Source organism: Mustela erminea, chromosome 3 (assembly GCF_009829155.1).
Source record: "Mustela erminea isolate mMusErm1 chromosome 3, mMusErm1.Pri, whole genome shotgun sequence".
NCBI classification, from domain to species: Eukaryota; Metazoa; Chordata; class Mammalia; order Carnivora; family Mustelidae; genus Mustela; species Mustela erminea.
In genome coordinates this window covers 40,794,534-40,819,871 of record NC_045616.1, presented here as the reverse complement: position 1 = coordinate 40,819,871, position 25,338 = coordinate 40,794,534, and the positions used below count along the sequence as shown (strand labels likewise).

The following is a 25,338-nucleotide window of genomic DNA, read 5'->3' as shown; positions in this document are numbered from 1 at the left end:
TAACAACTCAATATCCCAATAGCTTTTAATTACACATTCTTTCTTATTTGTTACTTGTAAATGACTGTGTGTCAACCAGCAGTAGTGCCTTTTCCCCATGTTTCTTTGCATTCCAGGTTCTAAGGTGATAGACCAGGCATCATATGGAACATAAAATATTTGGCAGAAATTTCTAGTGCTTTCTGAAGCTTCTACTCAGTAGCCTTAGTGTTACATTTACTCAGACTTCACTAGATGAAGTTTGTCACACTGTCACCTTAATTATAGTGGGGCAGAGGATAGCAGTCCTATCCCTTCCTGCATTGGTGCTCTGCATGTCTTATGGTAGTGGGTGTGATTATGTCACAGGCTTCAGGGTAGAAGAAAATAGAAATATACAAGACAATGAAACAATCCAACACAAAAAGCACTGAAAACTTGGGATAAATACTTCATGAATTCAACCCAAACTCGGCTCAGAGACATGTCTCTGCCAAGGTAAAAATAATAAACACCAAATAATGTCTATAGTAGCTAAAGGGTAAGAGATTTAAGAAAAAAAAAAGTAGATGTCAAGATACCTTTCCTTCTATACCGTACAAAACAAATACAGGTAAAGGAATGCGGTAATGATGGTTTATTAGAAAAGGAAGATGAGCTGATCTGTCTCCCTAAAGTCGTCATTAAGTAGTAATCCTTCTTTAGTACATTTTTCATGCTTCAGTGTCTTGCCACAAACTGTATCAGCCCAGATACATGGTTTGACCATTACTCTGCATTATATTCTAGACACTGGGATAAACTGCATTTAACTTGTAAGACAGTATGTGAACCGACCACATGGTTGAGATGTTCTTTTGGGAGAGGGTTCCAGATCAACCTGGTACTGCTCTACCAGTTAGCTTCCTTCATACAGATCTCGATTTTATGTGAATGGCTGTTTAGGGCTCCATTCTTACTTTTCACTCTCAAAGCACCTTTCGTATTTCTTGGGAGAATTAAGTGAGCTGATTGGAGGTATGCTGCTATTTATTCTCTACTGTCAACTCTGCTGAGATATAGGCCAGCTGTTTTAGAAGAACCACACCATGTTGTATTCCAAAGAGGATTAGAAGATGTTTATGTAAAGAAAACCTGAACTATGGTAATGAAAAATCAGTTCTAATTTCAGACCTTTTACGTAGATTACCTAACCACTTGGATAGGTTTTTTTTTGTTGTTGTTTATTTGTTTGTTTGTTTTTAATGATTTTATTTATTTACCTGACAGACAGAGATCCCAAGTAGTCAGAGAGGCAGGCAGAGAGAGAAGAGGAAGCAGGCTCCCTGCTGAGCAGAGAGCCCAGTGCAATGCCGGGCTTGATCCTAGGACCCTGGGATCATGACCTGAGCGGAAGGCAGAGGCTTTAACCCACTGAGCCACCCAGGCGCCCCAACTTGGATAGCTTTTAAGGCCAGGAAAAAGTTGGGCTACCGAATTCATTTTTGGAAGCCTGTAAGGAAGATGGAAAGTCGTAAAGGAAAAAAAATGTAAATGTGAATTTTGTCCCTCTCGCTGTTTGACACTTGTCATTCTTAACCTTGGAATATTTTATCATTGGGCCTTTAAACTTTCAGGTTAAATTTAATGTAACAGAGATTTTTTTTTAAGATTTTATTTATTTATTTGACAGAGAGAGAGAGAGAGATCACAAGTAGGCAGAGAGGCAGGCAGAGAGAGGAAGAAGCAGGCTTCCTGCTGAGCAGAGACTGATGTGGGGCTCGATCCCAGAACCCTGAGATCATGACCTGAGCCGAGGGCAGAGGCTTAACCCATTGAGCCACCCAGGTGCCCAATGTCACAGAGATTTACAGTTTTACTTCAACGAGGATGAAGCAAGGATCTCAGCTGTATTCTTTCTCTGTAGTAAGACATAAATGCTCAGAGCCGCTGAACCAGGCATCGCCATGTAATAGCACCCGGTGGCTCATAACATCCCAAAGACATGTGCAACTGATACTCTAATGCTATCTTAAAAACCTCACAGTAAGTTATTGCCAAATTATGGCTAAGTGAAAGTGTTTCCTTGTGTGAGACATTGCACATCCAAACATACTAAATGTTCAGTGTGGCATTTACTTGGAAGGATGATGGAAGAGTTAAACAAATATTCGTGAATGATCACACAATCGCACATTAGGTTCAGGAACACTTACCTGAATGTTTTTGCATTTCTGTGAGCTATGGTAATGCACAAAGCTATAAGCATGTATTAAGATGCAGGATTAATAAAAAATAAATCTACTGTATATTATGCTAGGCATCATCTATTCACATAACAATGTATTGAAGGGTCCTTGGTGGCTTTCAAATATAAGAAGAAATACGGAATAAATTTTATAAGAATGTTTACCAGGCTATCCCAAAGAATAAAGAAAAAATGGAGATATACCACATGCCATTATATTGAATCATTTGCAGATTAAAGGGGCAGAACAGAGAAAACTTACACAATGAATGTTTTGGAAGCATGATATAAATGGAGATGTCCTGATTTCTATTTGAGAACGTAGAAGGGAACCAGGCATGTGCTGCCCTTGATCCAAAAAGGACAAATTTTTATGTTCTCTGTTCTATTTTTCCAGATTAGAATACTTAGCTGAAATAAGCAACAAATGTAGTCATTAGTCAATGTACCATGTCATGTAAGGCAGAAGGAACCTGTGGCACACAGTTGGTACATTGTACATATCTTGGGGCAAGATAAAGAAAAAAAAAAATCCTGCTGGCAAGAGTGCTTCATGAAATTGTCCAGGAGGTCAGTGTATGATTTGCCTTGGGACCTAAAGTGATACGCACACAAATTTAAAAGTAAATCACCTACTTCCTAGGATTGGGATGGGAGTTAGGTACATGAAGATGGGAAACAATCTTTCACTGTTTAGAAAAGAAGTAGTGTAATTGATACTGTGTTTGCTCTTTGGAAGTGTGTATATCCATGGGTGAGGTATAAACACTTCTTATCCCTCATTTAGAAGAGGGAAAGGATATCATTGAGATATCTCACCCACATGAGGACATCACTGGAATTTAAACAAGAAAAATGTAAAAACAAAACCAAAAACGAACAAGAAAATAATTTACGAGTACGAGGAAGGATAAAGCAATCTTACCATTACTTAAAAATTAGTTGCTGTCTAGGGGTGCCTGGGTGGCTCAGTGGGTTAAGCCTCTGCCTTCAGCTCAGGTCATGATCTTGGAGTCCTGGGATCAAGCCCCACATCAGGCTCCCTGCTCAGCGGGGAGCCTGCTTCCTCCTCTCTCTCTGCCTGCCTCTATTCTTACTTGTAATCTCTGTCTGTCAAATAAATAAATAAAATCTTTTTAAAAAAAAATCAGTTACTGTCTTGAGGTAATTCTACCTAATAGAGAATAATTCATTAAAAGTTTCAAAATCTATTAGGAAAACCCCTTGATGGGCAAGAGGTTTGGTTTTGGTTTTAGCTTGGTTTGGTTTGGTTTTAAAAATTTTGTCATAGCATTTATGGAGGAGACAGAAAGAGTGATAAAATGTGTCCAGTGAAAATTTCAAAGGACATAATGAAGCAATTTAGAATAAATGTTATTTAGCCGTATTTCTATTTTAGAGATATACAAATACTTACTTGGTTTGTTAGGATGTATTATAAGTGTTTATTGTACTAGTGTAAATACTACTTCAGTTGAGAATAATTTGATTAAATATATAGAGAGATTATCTGATAAAAACAACATTTAAGTATTTGGAAATATATTAAGTAATAAGGTGTAAAATCAATTATAGTTTTCATATATACAAAACTTCATTTAAAAATATGAGCTAAATTTAATAAAAATAATGGTTTAATATTATAGAATATATACAGTATATATATATATATAATATAATGTGTTGTCACACATTAAACTCACAAGAAATTACAATATTTTTAATAATTCCAAACTACTTTTCCTAGAAACTGACATTAGCTTTGACTTGAAATTATCACTTTTCTTCCTTTTCTTTGAATTTTGTACAAGATTGCTTCTAATGGCCAGATGTTAAAAATATTTAATAAATTTGGGGATATAAAAGGAAAAGGAAAGTTATGGGAAATGGACTGAAATGGGAATTACTCAGCTGGAAGAAGATGTTAGAAAGGACTCTAGTGTCATATTTTTATTCTTCTGTTAACTTCTTCACGTATGTCCTGCTGTCACAAGGGTCTCTCCTGCGAGAGAACCGGAAGGACATTCCTAAAGACTCATGAACATGAATTATTTCAGAAACTGCACCATATCAATATACTGATGTGTACTACATTAATACTATAAGTAATTAACACTTCTAACCAAATTCGAAATTTGTCTATCTGAAGTGTTAATCAGACAAAGGAAGCATCATGAACAATGCATATCTATGAACTTATTAGTTCACTGTCCCCTGCTTTTTTGCCTAGTTAGAGAAAAGGGCTCCATTTAGACTAACCCTTTCAGTCTCATTTGCAAACGAACAACGAAAGGTCAAGTATTTTATTTCAGGATTCCTGGAAGTAGTGACACTGGATTGATCTATGTTTGGTCATATCAGAAAACTGAGGCTATAGAAATACCTAAATATCTGTTAAAAAAAGATAAATATGAGAGGTGATGTATGTTACTTAACTAGGTGGTGGGAATCCTCTCATCATTTAAAAAAGAAAAAAATATAAATATCTACAATCATGTCTGTTCTGTTCTTTTTCATCAGCTGTTTGGAGCATCCTTATAGCAGGTCCTTACTATCTCACCATTCCCAACATATTCATCACTGCATTGTTTTCAAGACTGAACAATTTCTTATAGGTCAATAAGTCTTTTGAAAGCAGTAACATACATTATTTATCTTATATATTCAATTTTTTGCAAGGTGCCTGAATATGGCGAGATTATAAGTGGTCATTGAATGATTACATGGGATGAAAAAAGTATAGGACTATTCCTCCGATAGGCCATATCTTATCTTATCTTTTCTGAAATCTGTCTTAAATTATCCATGGTATGTTTTTGTGTGGACAATTTTAACACATTTAGGAGCTTTGATTCACCTACTACTGAGTCTATAGACAGACATCTAAGTGCATTGGGTTTTAGCCCTTCACAAACCCACTTCGGTCTCAGTCTCATGACTGCTCTCTGAATCCTCTAGTTTTGGTGGAGTTCTTTGTTATTCTGACACATTATGCATGGACTCTATGACTCTTCACAGTGTCTTTTGACTCTTTGTTTCTGGTTACTGTATCTTGGATTACACTCTTATCATATTCGTGTCTGTCTACTTCTAATCATTGTTATAGTAACAAAAACAGGTTTTTTTTTTTTTTTAGAGTTTAGTGCGTTTTATAAATTGAAATTTGTTAGTGTGTTTTCTTTTAGGAAAGACCTTTATTCAAACTGTAGTTCACTGAAGATACTTTGTACGTTGACTTTTAAGTGAAGCATACAGTTTGAAATTTGATAAGTAGAAAACCAAGGAATTGTTTGAATCTTTTTTAAATATATATTTTAAGAATTTATATATTTATTTAGAGTGAGAGAGAACAGTAGGGAGGGGCAGAGGGAGAAGGAGGGGGCATCTGGGGCAGACTCGGTGCTGAGAGTAGGAGCCCAACACAGATCTTGATCTCACAACCCTGAGATTATGACCTGCACTGAAATCAAGAATTTATCACTTAAATGACAGAGCTATCTAGATGCCCCTGAATCGTTTTTTACAAGTGAATTTACAAGGTATCATTGTGTATTTCCACTTAATTAAAAATGTACACATTAAAACACGTTTCAAGGGGCACCTGGTTGGCTCTGTTGTTAAGTATCTGCCTTCGGTTTGGGTCATGATCCCAGGGTCCTGGGATTGAGCCCCACATCAGGCTCCCAGCTCAGCGGGAAGCCTGCTTCTCCCTCTCCCACTTTCCTGGCTTGTGTTCCCTCTCTTGCTATCTCTCTCTTTCTGTCAAATAAATACATTTTAAAAAAATCTAAAAAAAAAAAATGTTTCAGAAGAATAATTTCAATTTCAAAACCATTTATTTTTTATGTACATAGTTCCTTTTGAATCAGTAATATACATCATGTTGAACTAGACAAGCATATCCTCTTAAAAGACTACGGGAAGCTGTAAATTTTAGTTAAAAAGAAAAAAAGAAGGAAACAAATTACAGTATCTTTATGAGCTAGTGTCTATCCTTGGTCTTTGGACCAAGAAAGTCCTCCCTTCTACCACCTGACACTCTCCTGGAATGTAACAACACACCACACACCCTCACCCATGCCTAACTGTGAAGGGGTGCTAAATTTGAGAGTTTTCTTCTGGTTACTCTCTGGAATCACAATTATTGCTCTCCAGTACCTGTCCACATTCATACACAAGACTAGGTGATCCCAGTCACTTTTCCCATCTATTCCCCTGTGCCCCAAACAGACATTTATACCTGGTATGCTTGGTGACCATTTCCTTTGTCGAAGCTTGGTAATGTCCCATTTAAATTTATGTAGACTGTGAGAAGAGCTAATATAGCAGAAGATGGTGTATAAAAACAGCGTATTCATTTAGTGTGTAATGTTTTCCCTGAGACAGTTGGTTGACAATTTGAAAGCCCCAAATAGCTGTTTTCCTCAGACAAGTGTCAAAGGATCTTTGCGATTCATGATGATCAGTGACAAAACAAAACAAAAAAAACCCATGCAGTTCCAGATGCTAATCTCATCTTTTGTTTAATTAACATATAATGTATTATTTGTTTCAGGAGTACAGGTCTGTGATTCATCAATCTTACACAACACATGGCGCTCACCATAACGCGTACCTCCCCAGTGTCCATCACCCAGCCACCCAATCACTTCTACCCCGCTCCCCTCCACCCCGCTCCCCTCCAGCAGACCTCAGTTTGTTTCCCGAGATTAAGAGTCTCTTATGGTTTGTCTCTCTTTCTGGCTTCATCTTGTTTCATTTTTCCCTTTCTTCCCCTGTGATTCTCTGCCTTGCTTCTCACATTCCTCATATCAGTGAGAGCATATGATAATTGTCTTTCTCTGATTGACTTATTTTGCTTAACATAATACCCTCTCATCTTAACCTCCCTTTTCCTTCAGCTTCAACTGCCAATTTCGTTTTCACTATATTGTTTTTCAGGTATTTTTTTCCTTCTCCACCGAATGTCATCGTCTGAGCACTTCAACTTTGTGCCTTTCTGACCATGTCATTCTCCATAAATATGCTTCATCTATTCGGCAGAAATAGCAAAGTGATAATAAACCTTCAAATACATTATTAAAATGAATGGCTTCAAACAGGGCACAATATCACAGCTAGTTTGGTACAGTGGATTACAGAACGGTTTTCATAGTTGGTTAAGTCCATCTGTTGGCAAATGGAAAATTATTTTGATACGTGGTTTTTCAGATATTACCCTCACTAAAAATCAATGTAAACCCCTGGAAAATAAAATAATATTTGAATAATTGGAATATTCTTGCACTCAAGTTTTGGTAATTCTACTTTTTTTATAGTGTGTATTAAAGGAGAACCAAAATTTCTCAGTTGGAAAACACATGGAAGAGTCAGAAAAAGAGAATGAGTACCAAAGCATAAACCATATATTTGAATTTTAATTCTGCTACCATTGTGTAGCAATTTTATCAAACACGTTTAATCTCCCTGAACTTGAGTGTTACCATCTGTTAAAAGGAGATGTTACTAGTACTTGCCTTAATCCCATCAAGTTCCTGTAGGAGAGTTGTTGCATACTTTCTATTGGTTACTTGTTGGTTAACAAACCAAGCATTAGGTCCTTTAGAATCCTCTCACGCACTGGGCAGGACTGGATAGCAGCGTGCTCTGATAGAGTAAGGTATTTAAATATGCGTCTTTCTGGGGACCATGACAACTGATCATCCAGAAGTTGTGACTCTGCTTGTCCTGTTTTTCATCTGTGAATAACTTGCTTTAGCCTATGTCCACCTTTGTTCCGTAAACTCTCTCATGAGAAACTAATAATATTGCCAAGTTAATAAAGCATAGTGAAATCAGTGCTTGCTGTCTCATGTGCCATTCTAGAATCATGTCCAAGGCAGCGTCAAAGTCTCCAGAGCATATTTTTGCTCTCTGAAAGGGCTGCCAGAAGAATGATCGATTAATTTCAAGGTTCCTGCCTACAACTCTCAAACATGATTTGAGATACCATTGCAGTCTTTATATGGAAAAGGTAGATCACCAAGCAGTGTTCCAGTGCACTACAGAATTTGCCTTAAAATTTTTAGTATCTCTGTCTCTGAAGCATGACATGTGTGGGACTTCCCTGACCACCCTTCCCCACAGAGACTAAAGCATACAAACCTGAAACATCAAATTGAGACACGCAAGTACCTCACTTATCAAATTACTCATTGTATTGTTACCAGTTTCTTTTAATTTTTTTAATTTTTTTATAAACATATAATGTATTATTAGCCCCAGGGTTACAGGTCTGTGAATCCCCAGGTTTACACACTTCCCAGCACTCACCATAGCACATACCCTCCCCAATGTCCATAACCCCACCACCCTGTTACCAGTTTTTTTCAGTTTTATTCAATATTATGTGTTTCTTATTCTTTCTCTAATGTGTGCAGACTTTGTGACTTCAGTATGACATCTTTTAGCATATAGGTATTAGAAGAGTCTTTAAATGCATAATATATTTAGAATGTTATCCAACAGACTTTTCCTTAGAAAGAGCGTGTCAGTGTCTCTGAATATAAACTGAAAGCCACAATGTTATTTTTATCAGCATGAAAATGTCAAAGTCCTACGACAGTGTTTCTTGTTCACCAATTTTAAAAAGCAAGTAGATTTTCTTAAAAGTCTCTGAACTAAAATTGTGAAAGTGAAAAATGTTCTCTACAGAACTGAGAATATACAGAAAAAAATAGATTTCTTGATATCAAATGAGTTTTCACTGGAGGCTTAAGAATATACATGATTAATTTGGGAAATTTTGTCTTTATGCCACTTACTTTATAAGCTATTTTCTTTTTTTGGAAAAGATTTTATTTGTTTATTTGAGAGAGAGACAGAGAATGCGTAGTGGGGTGGGGAAAAGGGAGAAAGCGAAGCAGACTCTCTGCTGAGCAGGGAGACTGACCACAACGTGGGGCTCAGTCCCAGGACCCCAAGATCATGACCTAGGCTGAAGGCAGACAACTGACTGAGCCACCCAGGTGCCCTTATAAGCTATTTTCTGATGTCAGTTTTGCCATTTGTGTTTTCAGGCTATGCTGACTTACAATATTATTGGATTATCATTCTCCTGTTTTTTAAAGGAAATAGATTTTATTTATTTATTTATTTTTCCAGTGTTCCAAGATTGATTGTTTATGTACCATACCCAGTGCTCCATGCAATTCATGTCCTGCATAATACCCACCATCAGGCTCAACAACCCCCCCCACCCCCCACCACTCCAAAACCCTCAATTTGTTTCTCAGAGTCCACAGTCTCTCTTGGTTCATCTCCCCCTACGATTTCCCCCAACTCACTTCTCCTCTCCATCTCCCAATGTCCTCCGTGTTATTCCTTATGTTCCACAAGTAAGTGAAACCATGTGATAGTTGACTCTCTTTGCTTGACATTCTACTATTTTTAATGGACGGTAAGGGAGAAAAAAAGGAAAAAATAAATTTGTCAACTTTTGAAAATAAATATTATACAAAGTACACCCGATTAGAGAAATTATTTCTTTTAATTAGTTTTTGCTGAAAGCTTTTCATATGAAGAATTTAATATTATAATTCCCAATCTTTTATTGCCTTATGTTGCTAAATTTTTAGTTAAATTCAAGTGGAATAAGGAGTTATTAAAATAGCAAAAACTTTATACCTATTATGCTAGGAAAAAACAACATAATGTACTTCCTAAAAGAGAAAAGCTATGAGTTGCAAAGGTATCATTTATGTTAATGTTGATAAAATGAACATTCTGGGGGCATTTGGGTGGTGCAGTCAGTTAAGCATCTGCCTTATGCTCAGGTTGTGATCCCAGGGTCCTGGAATCGAACCCCACATCAGCCTCCCTGGGGAGCCTGCTTCTCCCTCCCCTCTTCAATCATGTGTTCTCACTATCTCTGTCTCTCTCTCAAATAAATAAATAAAATCTATTTAAAAAAAAAGGGGGGGGAGGGGGCGCCTGGGTGGCCCAGTGGGTTAAAGCCTCCACCTTCGGCTCAGGTCATGATCCCAGGGTCCTGGGATCGAGCCCGGCCAGGGAGCCTGCTTCCCTTCCTCTCTCTCTCTCTCTCTCTGCATTCCTCTCTGCCTACTTGTGATCTCTATCTATCAAATAAATAAATAAATCTTTAAAAAAAAAAAAAGAACGTTCTGTTCTCCAAATGCTGTGTATTCTGTTATAAGTATGATGTTATCCCTAGAAATACTTTTCTTTTCAAAGTAATAGGAAACACGTAATTATTTAAAGTGCTAAGTAACTTGAAAAGGATAGTTCTAATGAGAAAACAAACCACATTACATTATGGTATTTATGTTACTATGATTAAAATATCACTATAATATCTCCAACGTCAGTTGTTTAAAAGTAAGAATATTTTGATGTATCTTCTGAGAAAAAAAAATCCAAGAGAAATGTAAACATTTATTAGTGAGGACATATTTGAAATTCAGTTTTGCCATTTTCTGTTTTTCAGGTTCCTTATAATTTTCTTGCTTCAATATTACATTGATACAATTAAATATCCATTTTTAAAAAACATACAGTTGGTAATTTAATTAAATGCACATAGCTTTATTTCTGGGTCAATTTTAGCCTTTATTTACTTATAGGTTTATTTTTTTTAAAGATTTTATTTATTTACTTGACACACGGAGATCATAAGTCAGCAGAGAGGCAGGCAGATAGAGAGAGGGGGAAGCAGGCTCCCTGCCGAACAGAGAGCTTGAAGTAGGGCTCAATCTCAGGACCCCTGAGACCATGATCTGAGCCAAAGGCAGAGACTCAACCCACTGAGCCATCCAGGATAATTTGTTTTTCATTAGTCTGCTTTGAGAAATCGACACCAAATTTTATTTATATATATATATATATATATATATATATATATATATATAATGTATATAATGTATATAATAAATATTTGAAATGCATGGATATATTTATAATGATTTCACAAGTTCCATAACCATTTAAACTCATTTTATTCAAAAAATTATAAGTTTATATGCTAATTATACCTGGAAATGCAGTTTTTATCATACCAAAAAATATTCCTAGAAATTTAATTGGCAGAATGAGTTTGAGAGAAACCAGTAAGGAACATAAAAGATGAAAATTTTAGGCACTAAACGTGCCAACAAAGTTTGATATGGAACTCAAAGAAACAGATTTATTAAGCTTCAGGGAAGCAAAATTGCTTTTTCTTAAGTTTTTTTTAAATTATATATCAATATACTAAAATTTTCACAACTTTTCTAAGATATTAATAAAATAACATTTCATGTCTGTTCTCACAGACACATTATTATTATGGAAGAAATGTGATACAGCAAGGATGTTCTTAGTCCCTATATTCTATTATTGCAGTATCAAATATATGGAAATTATAAAAAGATCAATGTGAATATGAGTATTAGAGATCTTATTCTCACTATTGTCATTCATTTGAAAAGAAATGGCATCCAATTGAAAACAATAGGGGAGAAATCATTTGAAAATATTTTAATGACAGATTTTAGGTAAAAACCAAAAAATACATTTCAAAACAGATTAGTTGTTGATAATCCATATCTAAAATATAACCCATTTTTCATATACTAATTTCTCCAATAAATGTAACTTTTATAATGGTTCATAAAAGAGTTACCTGAAGATAAATTGGGGGAGATAGTTTAGGACCATGCTTTTCTAGAAAAAAGAAAGTTATTAACATGTTTGCAGAATAATAGCTAGTAATTGATTTTTTTAAGGTTTTTTTTTTTTTTTTTTTTTTTGACAGAGAGAGAGATCACAAGTAGGCAGAGAGGCAGGCAGAGAGAGAGGGGGAAGCAGGCTTCCCGCTGAGCAGAGAGCCCAATGCGGGGCTCCGTCCCAGGACCCTGGGATCATGACCTGAGCCGAAGGCATAGGCTTAACCCACTGAGCCACCCAGGAGCCCCTAGTAATTGATTTTTAAAATCTTTAGAGTTGCTTCTAAGATAAACTGGAGAAAATACAGATAGAAACAGAAAATATTTAAGATAACATCAAAATTTCACAGGAAAAATCACAATGAAATAAACGGGTTGATAGTGATACCTAAAAAACAGAAATAGTATATTATGATCTTAAATCTGAAGAATGTTGTATCAATAGGAGTCAATGATACCTTTGATATAAGGTGAACTAAAGAAAGGATAATCTAAAATTACTCTAGATTTTAAACCTCAGTGGTCTAGAGAATGGTGACCTAATAAGTGGGGAGATAAACTGTATATGCAGAATGTCGGGTTCAATGCACTAGTAGTTTCTTTTTCTTTTTTTTTTTTTTTTTGCACTAGTAGTTTCTATTTTGCACTAAAGGTCACAGAAAATGTCTAGCAAGTAGTTAGAAATTAAGGGCTCACACTGAGGAAATTTATGAGTGCAGGTCCAAATAATAAGACTGGTTCTCATTCAAAATAGTATTAGTGAGTATTACAGGGACAAAGACAGAAGGAAGATTAACAGCCAGACCATCTTAAAACAAATTATGTCAAACAAATTAAAATATATATTTTCTGGGGGAAAATGGAAAATATATTTATAATATGTCCACAATTTTGGAAGTGAAAGAGTCCTGAGAGGGAAATTTGGAAGGCCTTACTATGGGAAATAAAATCAGGGGGGAGGGATCTAGCTCTGTCACAATTCTTTGGGGCAATTTGGCATTAACAGTGTCACAAATAGGAGAGATCCTTCACCAAACGGCAATATCTTCAGCCCCTCACTAACTTCTATGGAACACTGATTGTGGTCATCTTATACCTTCTTGTCTTGTCGAGCCATGAGAATAAGAATATAAGCGGGAGCATTTCTGGTCAAAAGAGGCCGTGTGATTACCTAACCTACAATCTGTTCTTTCAATGCAAATGTTACTACAGATCAAGTTTTGTTTAATAGAAGTCATTCACTTTGGCTTATGCTGAGTTCAAATTGATAATTCATGACATTTATACTTTGTCTTAATTTTTTAGGAGTAAATTTAACTAAGGTAATGAAAGATAGGTACACCGAAAACTGTAAAACCCTGACATTTGTACTTTATGTTTAAAATAGTTTCTCTGAGAAAAAGTAACTATTTTTAACTTACAGGTCCTTTGTAAAATCCTTTGAATTCTGCCTTGATCACTTGGCAATCATCTGTTCCATCACATGGTAAATCGGCATGCTGAGTCCCTTGTATGTGCTAAGTGGTATATATCCACATATCCACATCACAGGGCTTGTAATTAGACCAGATCTGTTCACTATGTCCTGCTTTAACAATGCTCTTGCCTTGAAGCAAAGAATTGGAACATTTACACGTGAAAGGAAAGCATGCAATTCTAACTATTTCTACATGAATTCCTATTTGATTTGGGTAAAAGGTGTTCAAAAATAAAGAAGACTGAAAATATCCTTCAAAACTGCACATCAAGAGCTCCTTTCTATATCTGATATCTGTGAATATAACTTGACCTTGATCAGAAGTCTAAAATTAGGTATTCATGAATAATTTGGCATATTTCATCTATTCCATAAGTTATATTGTTACATAGTAGCTATAGTTTTAAAAAGATTCTATTGGTAGGCTTTCTAGCCATTAAAAACTCCTCAGGGATGAATTTACATTAAAGAAAGATACAGAATGTTACCTAAATGCACACAATCACCTTCACATATACTCATTTTTCTAAATATCTTAATTTGTAAGTGGGACAAGTCCTTCGATTCTTATTAACTGTCCGCACAGAGACCATTAACCATACTAGACTAATTCATTCTCCCTCCTGCAGAGCTAATTATAACTAATTATAAGGGTTTCAGACTTGGTCAGGCTTACTTGTAACTGGAGATTGACAAGGCTCTTTGTTCTAAGGAATAAACAGGGAAAAGAGATGGGCAAAGTATAGTGAAAATGACCTGTCTATATTGTTCTGATACACCTAAATTGTAGGTGAACATACCATTTTTAAATCCCTAAAATAGATGAATATACCACTTTTAAATCCCTTTTGCAAGTTTGAAAAACACCCATTAAAAATCACTGAAAATAATGAACTGTCTCAAAATCCTAAAGAGAAAAACAATTATTTCTAATTGAAAGTGTTGAGAACAAATGCATGTAGGTGGTTTTTAGTAACTGATTAATAAAGAAATGAATGACATAAATGTGTATAAGCACTTCAGTAACAAAAAAATCATTCTTACTTTTAATGATGTAGTGGTGATTATTTCGCTGTAGACAGAAGGCATATTGTCTTGTTTTTCCAATCTTTTTTTAAAAATAATTTATTTATTTATTTAAGAGAGAGAGAAAGAGAGTGAGAGAGAGCGCAGCCAGCAGGAAAGGGAGAAGCAGCCTCCCCGATGAGCAGGGAGCCAGATTCATGATACGGAGCTCAATCCCATGACCCTGGGATCATGACCTGAGCCGAAGGACACTTAACCAAGGGAGCCACCCAGATGCAACCTTGTTTTTCTCATCTTAATCTGATCGAAAACATTGCAGACCTTTTAAGTTATTCAGTGTTTCTGATTACTCTAAGTCCAAAGTCAAAGCCATTTTTTCTTTCAGTAATACAGTTCTTTTGTTTATGGAATTAATTTTATTCAGGCATTAGGGAGTATATAGTGCTATGCAATATGTGAGAATAATTATAATCTATACTCTGACATATTTGATAAATATTTGAATTAACATAATCTTGATTTTTATTTTATATTACACAAGAGTAAATTAAAATACATTGTAAATTTATGTATATTATAGGGAAGTCAGTACAAAGTATTAACTAAATTTAGACTTCCAAAAATTTCTATAGTCATTATTTATCTAAAATATAACATCCGGAAAGAATCAATTGAAGTAGAAATCTGGGCATTGTTCCCTGTATTTATTCAGAGCATGTGACCCCCACATTGTCAACTAAACACCCAAAAGGCTGCCCTGGTAGTCATTAACATTTATCAAATATAGTCATTTGTGGCAAAATACGTTTTTGTTTTCTTTTTTAAAAGATTTTATTTATTTATTTGACAGAGATCACAAGTAGGCAGAGCAGCAGGCAGAGAGAGAGAAGGGGGAAGCAGGCTCCCTGCTGAGCAGAGAGCCCAAGGTGGGGCTCTATCCCAGGACCTTGGGATCATGACCTGAGCCAACGGCAGAAGCTTAACCCACTGGACCACCCAGGTGCCCCAAAATAAGTTTTTTTAAAATCCCTTAAACCTTCTTTTCACTGTCAGACTGAACTCCAAAAAAAGTTCACAGAGAGGGCAAGATTCTTCAACATCCTGCATTTCAAGTCTCCCTCTGCACTGCTTCCTGGATTCTACACCTGACTATTCAAGGCACAGGACAACCTCTTACACTGTGCTTTTCCTTACTACCTATATCATACCCCATTCATCATCTGACATTCCGCTCAGATATCACCTCAACTTCATAGACAAATCAATAGTCACTCCTTTGTCTCTTCAGAACACTTTCTATAAAATTCCCAAGGCCTTATTACCTTGTACTTCAATTATTCTTTATATTCTGCCTGCTCTGAAAATACTCTGTAAGCTACAGTTATGTTTATTCCATCTTAGTGTGCCAAAATTTTGACTTCCTTATATATAGAAGTATATATGACAAGTAAAGCCAGAATAAAAGGGAGAAAAATAGGAAAAACAAATAATAAAATTTTCAGGATAAGAATTAGAGAAGAGTCAATTAACTGGCTACCTTGGTTTAAAATCAAATAGATATATTAAATGCAGACATTCAGATAGTCTCCCCAGAAAGACAGGTGGTATTTCAGCTTCCTTGTATTTCATTTTTCTCAAATAGACATTAAAGTGATTAGCCTATGTGATATCTGAGGTTCTTGCTGGATTGTAATGTTAGTTAATTGCATCACACTAGCTGTGTTTTAAGCCTCTATAGTTTAACCTTTTAAAAATATATATTGTAAAACTGTGCCACCCATTGTGTTTAATGGACCTCTTTTCTTCTACCCAACAAGCACACTACCTGCCCTCTCTCCCTAAATGATTAAATGAAAGGAACTTAGACATCCTTCTTCAGTCTTAGGCCCTGAGCTTGTGGATAAGCCTTAACTTCTGGCCTGGTTTGTTTTTTGTTTTTTGGGTTTTTTTCCTCCCCTCTCTCTTTTTTTCTCTAGCTTTATTGAGATATGATTGATAAATAATAAATTATATAAGTTTAAGGTGTACAACTTGATAACTTGATGATATATATATGTTACAAAATCATTACCACAATAAGGGTAATTATCGCATCCAACACCTTACATAATTACCTTTTTGTAAGTTGTGTGTGTGCGTGTGTATATATATATTTGTTTATATACATATTATAAGTTAGGTAGGATTTTATAAGTTACATAGAGTTTTGACTCAGTCTTTATCCTTGTTAATCAAAGTCCTTGTACGTGGGATATTATATATAAAAGTGTGTTCATATGCCTACACACCTATTTGCATTCATATACCCATACAACAGCAGAATAAAGTGAAGGAAAATTATCATTCATATATTTTGTCTGGGCGTGGTTTGGAGGATTCCAAATTAGAACCTTGGAGAGTAATATGGTTAAACTTCTTATGTGCCCAAAATGCAAAAGAAGACCAGTAACAAGTGAATTATCCCTGCATTATTCTGTTAAGGTTATTGGTCTTTTCAAAGAGGCACACTAGGGTGATGCTTGATAGTCAGCTCTTTTTAGGGGACTTATGGATTAATTAGGTTATCTTCATAATATAAATTAATCTCTTAAATTGAAGCAACAATTACACATGGGTAGTATAATAGATTTTGGCAGAAATTCTCCTGGGAGACTATAAAATTATTTGATGCAAAGAGTTAGTTTTCTTTCTCTTCTATGAGGTCAACCCAACAGACCTTATATAATAAGTTTCTTTTCATAGCTCTGGCTTTCCTATTTTCTGTTTCATGGTATAGCATGGTATAGGTAGATGTTTTGCAAACTTCAAAGAACAGGGCATTTACCTGGGAGGCTTGTTTAAAACAGAAATAGCAGGTTTTCATTTTATCTCTACCCTCCACCAAACCTTAAGAATCAATGAACTAGAGTCTTAGAGTGAATGGGAGACAAACTCTGTGGTCAAATGTATTTCATAAATATGGGCTTTAAAACTTTTCTTTCTTTACTACAGAAATTCTCAAGCACTCTCCTGTGTCTATGGCTCTAGAACCTCTAATCTAGGAGTAGAAATGAAGCATCTTTCTCTCTTTCTCTCTCTCTCTTTATAAGTTTTCTATCAATGTATTTATTTCAAATTGAAAATTTCTGATTATTTTATGTCCGTCAATATTTAAAGTTTCTTTCCTTCAAATAGGATTCAATTATTATCACCAGTCATGAAGCTTTAGTGTTCAGATGAATTTACATTTCATATCTCATATTCTGCTAAGGAGTTATTCTCATAATTCCAAAGTATATTTGGGAATGCCCATGACTCATGAATATTTTCATTTTTTTAAAGAGTTTTTTTTTGTTTTTTTTTTTTTAAATCAGAGAGAGAGAGAGAGCACAGGCAGACAGAATGGCAGGCAGAGGCAGAGGGAGAAGCAGGCTCCCTGCCGAGCAAGGAGCCCGATGTGGGACTCGATCCCAGGATGCTGGGATCACGACCTGAGCCAAAGGCAGCCACTTAACCCACTAAGCCACACAGGCGTCCCAAAGAGGTTTTTTTTTTTTCCCCAAATATATGTGTTCTTCTGTTTAACTGTAATTTTGTGGATTGGGTAATTATAAATATTAAGACAATTAAAATAAATGTAAATTTCTGACATATTTAACAGCTGGTGCTTAGGTACTTAGGCATAAACAGATGGCTCAAGTGCAGATGTTTACAGATACTTGGCTACTGTTCCCCTGTAGATCATAAATCATGGTAATAGCCAAAGGTTCCTGAGCTAAATTAATTAACTAGCTCACTGAATAAATAAACAATAACTTGATATAAAGTTTTCTTAAAATCCAGAGAGGGATTTTTTATTAAAATGAAGTGCATTAATTCTCCATTCATCTATATCCCTAGTGTGTTGGTTTGTTGTATTGTGTTGTGTTTTGTTTTGTTTTGCTTTCCCCATACAATTAATACTTTCTACTAAGGTCATAAAGTGGTAAGGGTCTGAAGCAAGGTATCACCTATCACATTCTAGTGATATGAAGTTATCCCCACATAGGATTGTGCCCATACAAATCACAGTAATAGCTAATGTTTACTAAAAATGTTTACACACCAGGCACTGCTCTAGGGTTAATATAGATGAACAAATTTGCATTAACCTCCTCATGATATAGGTTAACCTATTATCATTCTATTTTCAAGACAAAATTGGGAAGCAGTGCCTGAGAAGCTCAACTTCACATACTTATAGAATTCAGATTCAGTTCAGCAAAGTCGGACTTCAGAATATGGGGTCTGAATATCTGCTGTGATGGTTAATTTATGGATCCACTTGGCAAAGCGCTATTACCTAGTTATTTAAACAAACAATAATCTAGGTGATATTCTGGGAGTATTTTGTTGATGTGTTTAACATCTCCATTGATTTAACTTTAAAGGAGATAACATTTGCTTAGAACGTTAGTGGTTGTCCTCATCCAATCAGCTGAAATGCCTTAAGAGGGGAAACATTTTCCCTGGAGAAATTTCACATGAAAATTGCGACATCAACTCCTGATTGAATTTTCAGCCTATGGACTTACCCTAAAGATTTTGGACTTGATTGCCCTATTTGCTACACTTGCCAGCTCCCCAATTACAGGGTTAATTCCTTGAAATAAATCTCTGGGTGTATGTATACACATATATCCCATTGATTCTCTTTCTTTAGGGAACCCCAAATGATATATACACTATACAATAAAATGCCAGGATATATAATTGTTTCTCCTCTATCAAAAGTGTGCCCTTTGGGGCGTGTGTCAATTTCTAAATGCTCAAAAATAGTTGTCCTTACCATCTGGTAGCTCATTATCCAAGAAAACCTGTGATTTACACGGGTGTAAATTAATGCTTAAATGATGTTCTAAGAACAAATTCTCTTTAAATAAGAGCCTGGTATTCATCCCATGGTATGGCGAATAGGCTAACCTTATTGATGGCTCTTTCTGATTCTTTCTACTACAAATTCTCTTTAAATAAGAGCCTGGTATTCATCCCATGGTATGGCGAATAGGCTAACCTTATTGATGGCTCTTTCTGATTCTTTCTACTCACTGCAGTTCTACTCATCTTCTAAAACTTGATTTGTCCTGTGTCCCATGAAGGTCTGACTGATTATTCAAGTCACACGGATCTTTCTTCCCGTTGAAACAAGTGAATACTGGTTCTACACTATTTGTCTTGTCCTCAAATTGTTCTCTTGGATCTACAATTAGATTCTAAGCTCCTGACCCCCTTTTCACTGACATCCGTCATGGATTTGAGAGCAGGCAATCCAGTAAACAAGTATTCAGAAAGTACCTCTTAGTTTTTCAATTTGATTTATAACAACCTGGAATAAGACTCTTCCAGATCATGTGATCTGTCCTATGACAATACTGCTGTACTCAACTGACCACAAAAGCCCAAAATAGAATACCCCATATATGTAGGGACAGTACAGTGGAAGATCCTAGACCACATACTAAATAATAGTCTCAGAGTATTCTGAAGTTTCATTAAGATTGTCGGTTACATACATGATTCACATAGTCTACATTAGTAAAATCATTTTTAAGTGAGTGGGTGTTGTCAGTAGTCTTAACAGTGCTCTCTTGTCACACACATTTAACCGCAATGAACTTTTATTATCCTAATGACATTTTAGGTAATCTTATCTTTTAGGCTAGTGACTTTTATGATCTGTATATTCAGAGCCATTCATAAATATAAAAATTTACAAATTTCATTCTTGTATGTATTTTCTTCCGTAAGTTTTTGTTGATGGCTAAAAGCCATCATTGGTTGTTAAATTTATTTACAGAACATTTTACATGCAGAACAAAAGTTCAGTAACGTCAAGGGGAGTTTTTCGACATGTTTCAACAATTAGAGATAAAAATATTTCATTGCTGTATGCGTGGTTTAATCGTCTGCTGATTGACTTAGTCTCGAAACAAATTTTCAACATATATGTTTCAAATTTGCACCCCAGAAAACTATTACTTTACTTCCTCTCAAGAATCTTTGATGGTATATTATCAGTGAAAACATATATGCATTTTATTTGGAAAATTAAAAATCTAGGACACACTTCACACCTGGTGATTCACAGACCTGTACCCCTGGGGATAGAGTATTATGCCTCCATCAGAAAGGATGAATACCCAACTTTTGTAGCAACATGGACGGGACTGGAAGAGATTATGCTGAGTGAAATAAGTCAAGCAGAGAGAGTCAATTATCATATGGTTTCACTTATTTGTGGAGCATAACAAATAGCATGGAGGACATGGGGACTTAGAGTGGAGAAGGGAGTTGGGGGAAATTGGAAGGGGAGGTGAACCATGAGAGACTATGGACTCTGAAAAACAATCTGAGGGTTTTGAAGGGACGGGGGGTGGGAGGTTGGGGTACCAGGTGGTGGGTATTATAGAGGGCACAGATTGCATGGAGCACGGGGTGTGGTGCAAAAATAATGAATACTGTTATGCTGGAAATAAAAAAAAAATAAAAAATAAATTAAAAAAAAAAAAAAAAATCTAGGACACTCACCTGATCAGAGGTGGAAAATGGAAGCTTGGAATCCAAAACGGGGCAAGAAGAATTTTTCTTGTTTTCTTCTTTCCTTCCGTCTTCCTTCTTTTTAGCCTTTTTTGTTTGTTTGTTTCTTTCAGCTCCATTGTAAATACCTTGGTTAGGTGAATTTTGCATAAAGTTTTATATTTGTGATTTATTTAGGGAAATCAGAGATCTAGCAATATGGGTGTTTTCTCGCATGTCTCGCACTGAGTAATAGTTTCCACGTAAGACAAGCATTATTCTTCCGTCAGCCACACACCTCATCTGTTAAATTAAAATTAACAACAATCATTTAAGCAAACTAGTTGCCTTATATAGGATTCAGAGGATAGTGATAAACTTTATTCTCATTTTTATTCTATACTCAACCTTTAAAGCTTATTTCCTGATTTATGGCCAAATATATATGAGAGTCTCATTATAAATCCACTTTTTTGGTCTCACCTCCTCAACTACCATCCTAGGTATAACTGGTCAATAAAAGATAATACAAATGAAGTCCCCATGCTGCTTCAGTAAAGAGCATCTTCGGAATCATACATTTGAACACCCCTCATTACCCAATCCTGGTAATTACAAATTACTACTTGCTTCTGGTTTTTTTATTCATATCACTAACAACTTCTGTTAAGAAGGAATTGACAGAATAGTCTGAGTATCATGGTAATAGGTTAGTTGGCATTTATTTTGCTTCAGTTAATAGAAATCCTTGTGTTTTCATCAGCAAGAAATCGCCACATGAAGATGTGGTTTCACTGATAATGAGGGAATTAAGAGGAAGAAGTGGAAAAGTGACATCTAGCTGAGAGGACCAGTTCTAACATTAAGCTTATGATGCTGATGTCTGTGGCAGAAGAAGAGTTACTTAATTTATGAACACAACAGGCTAGCGAAAAACCTGTTGTGTTAATTGTCCTCAGAAATGAGAACCAATGCCAGGTTCACCTCCACCATATCATGGTACCCAGGCACTTCAAGTCTGACAGAATAATAAGCAAGTTCCCATGCAGTGCCACACACCACACACAAAACAGTATTTTCACCTCTTATTACCTCAAACCACACTGAAATCTTCCTACACTGCAGAACCTGTGTCATCTTTTGGAAAAATAAAATACCCAACATTTGAAAACTGAAATGAGTAGAAGATCACATATGTCAAATATTTTGAGGAAGAAGTCATTGATTCCTCATATTCTGCTATCTTGATCTCAATATACTCCCTAATGAGATTTGGCCCGTAGCCTGCCATTTCCAATTCCCTGCTTACATGCTGATTTTACTATTCTGTTCGAGACAAAGGAGGAATAGAATGAAGTAAGCTGTTGGAAAATTATGCTTTTCTAAATAAAATGGACTCATCTTTTATATGTCACACAAAACACACGAGAAAAATGTTTAAGGAGATTTTTTTCCTCTGAAAGGAGGGGTCACCAAAAGGATAGGTACTGCTTCTTGAGTCAGAAGACCCAGCTCCTTTTTTCACTAGTTAAGGAGTTTTACCTAAGTCATATAACTTGTCTGAGCTTCATATGGCTCTCCTGTAAACAGAAGATTATTATTAGTAGTAGTAGTAGTAGTAGTAGCAGTAATAGTAGTAAATTACTTAATTATAAGAAACAAATGTAGAAACACAGATAAAGGTTATAGATGTCAATTGAAATTATAGTATGAGTTATAAAAATTACTATCTGGTTAGTACTTCTTCATCGGAGCCCCTTAGGTTTGTTGCAATACTCCATTCCCACTCCCACCTAGGGCTGTCATGTTAATTTCAGGTTGACTGTGACCCTGACCTCAAGGCAGGAAATCCAAATCAAAAGTTGCTTCTTCTTCAGTTCCGTCTCAGCATTAGTTGGCTAAAGCCACATCCCATTCGATCAAGGTCTTCTTAGCATATTATTTAGTCCATCAAATCCTTTATTGCTAAGGTATTTCTAGATCAGGGATTAATTAAAAACAAGGAAAAATAACAACAATATAACAATAATAATGAGGAGAAATGCAATGTCAGTGTTTTTGAAATTGGCAGTGACCACTATCTCATATAAACCCTGTGTATGTAGACATTATTTATATATACATAGATAATCTCATATATCTCATAGATACAACATGTATATATATATGTATATATATATATATATATATACATATATATATCTGTATCTGTAGATACAGATATAGATCTCCTATTATCAACTTAATGTAATGTCTGTCACTAAGGTCAGGCCACAGCTAAGTACTGGATCTCAGCTACCAAATATGATTTTCCACTCCTCAAAGCTATAAGACTACTCTAATTCTGAAACAAAAGCAAGGAAATCACACACAATGGCTGTTAACAAAAGACCTTTAAGAAGTTTCTTCTACATTGGGTTATGGACATTGGGGAGGGTATGTGCTTTGATGAGTGCTGTGAAGTGTGTAAACCTGGTGATTCACAGACCTGTACCTCTGGGGATAAAAATATATGTTTATAAAATATAAAAAAATTAAAAAAAAAAAAGAAAAAGAAGAAGAAGTTTCTTCTGGTCCAGCAGCAAAATGATTATCTGTTCAGACTACACAAAGGATGGAATACCATTAAGGCTGGTCCAAACATGCAATAAAGGGAGAATATGTGAAAAAAAAAATTATGATGAATCTAGAAGGCAACAAACACCATCATCTTGTATATTAAAGTAATCTACTCTAGGTGCCCTAACAGACTGACAAACAAATCTCTATGGCTTAGCTGTAAGTTTATTTTATAGTTGATTTCTCACTTTTTATAGTCTGATGCAGATCAGGTGTCCTTGCTAAGTCTTATATCTGGTTAAGCCAACTGTAAAACACAGCCACACAGTTGTATAACAGAGGAAAGTGAGGTATGGGAGAAATATGCCAGCTACTAGCTGCGTACATCTCAAAGTTGCACAAGTCACTTCATTTCAAAGTTAGCCACATCTGGCAATCTTAATTGGAAGGGATACTGAAAATTCCAAGTAAGCTATTGCTATCATTCTGCAGAGGAGAGATGGGCCACCTGACCCCAAATTTGATTCAGATAGTCAGACTTAGGATACCACTCTGCCTCAAGAGGGTATGAAAAATTTAATACTCCTATAATTAGGCTTTTGGGGAAGAATGCAAGGAAGTCTCCCCAGTAGGTCCAAAAACGTGCATATAGGGTCAGTTGGTGTCCAGAGTAACTAGGGAGGGTGATGGCTTGGGTTTTATGGCTCATAAGAGCCAGGGCTATCATGCTGTGGAGTTTTCACTGGCTCCCTAAATCTTTTGTTCAAAAGCTCAGCATTGTAAATTTTGAGACATGAAATGAGTGCTTTGGTCACTATCAGTAACAACCAAAGTCTGAAAGGAATAAGGAATGCCTTGGTTAGGACTTAGGGATTTAGTCTGTGTGGAGACATGTATGCCTTTGATTTTTATTTTCAAAATCTGTGAGGCAAGAGACTCCAGAATTCTTTACCCTAAAAGAGGTAACCTTGGGTATAAAAAGTTGTTGTTGCTTCCATTGGCTAGATATTTTGTGCAGACCAGCGATAACAGTCAGAGGGTCTATAAAAATGTTTGGAGGGGACCTACCGTTTTCCAGGGCATCCTGTGCTAAGATAAATGCTGCAAGTTTAGGCAGTTGTGCTAACCTTTGGCTTCCATCCTTTTTCAGGAACATCCTAGTTAAGAACTGAAAAGCAGCAGCTCTCCAAGAAGGTGCATCACCTGTAATGGTTGCATTGCCATTCATAAACATTTCACTTTGTTGTTCCAGAGGGCTCCCCAGATAGCCAAGAGGTGCAAAGAGGGACGACCTCCTCCAGCAACACATTTGTCAAGTGACTGAGGATAGGAAAGCCTACGTCCTGCTGAGAGGGTATGGTACACCAGAGGAACTAGGTTTCACTCTGTCTCACAGACACAATTTCCTTTAGGCAAGAAGGCCTCTGTGATTTTGCCAAGCTCGCAAGATTCTGCCTGCATAAACCAAGACATAATAGACATCTGGGTATGGAGGGTTACAGGCTCGGGGCCTGTGAGAGACTCTATTCTAGGAGCTTGGAGCATATGATCAACACTTGTCATTCTAATGCCATACAGTGTGAGGTTGAGGAAGGCAGTTTCTTTCATCAGAAGCCAATGAACCACATATGGTCACCATGGTTACCCAGAAACTCCAAAAGGCATGAGAGGATGTTACCAAATCCCTTACAGGGAAAAAGTTTCTTACAGACATTAATGAGAGTGTCTGTTGTATTGCAATTTGGACAGATCCCATAGGCTTTTTTATAAAAGTCCCATTCAACATGGGCTGAGTGAGTTGTGAGTAACAGCATACATGGGCATAAGTAAATTTG

The 25,338-nt window shown here is 36.0% G+C and overlaps 1 protein-coding gene across 1 annotated transcript in view; it reads right to left on the bottom strand.

The window, feature by feature from the left end:
* Positions 1-24,737, bottom strand: part of LOC116587186 — a 33,478-nt gene extending 8,741 nt beyond the window's left edge. Inside the window, exon 1 of the mRNA XM_032337911.1 lies at positions 24,572-24,737. Within this exon, the coding sequence (XP_032193802.1) occupies positions 24,572-24,737 (166 nt within the window). The remainder of the gene's footprint in view (positions 1-24,571) is intronic.
* Between the last annotated feature and the right edge of the window lie 601 nt (positions 24,738-25,338).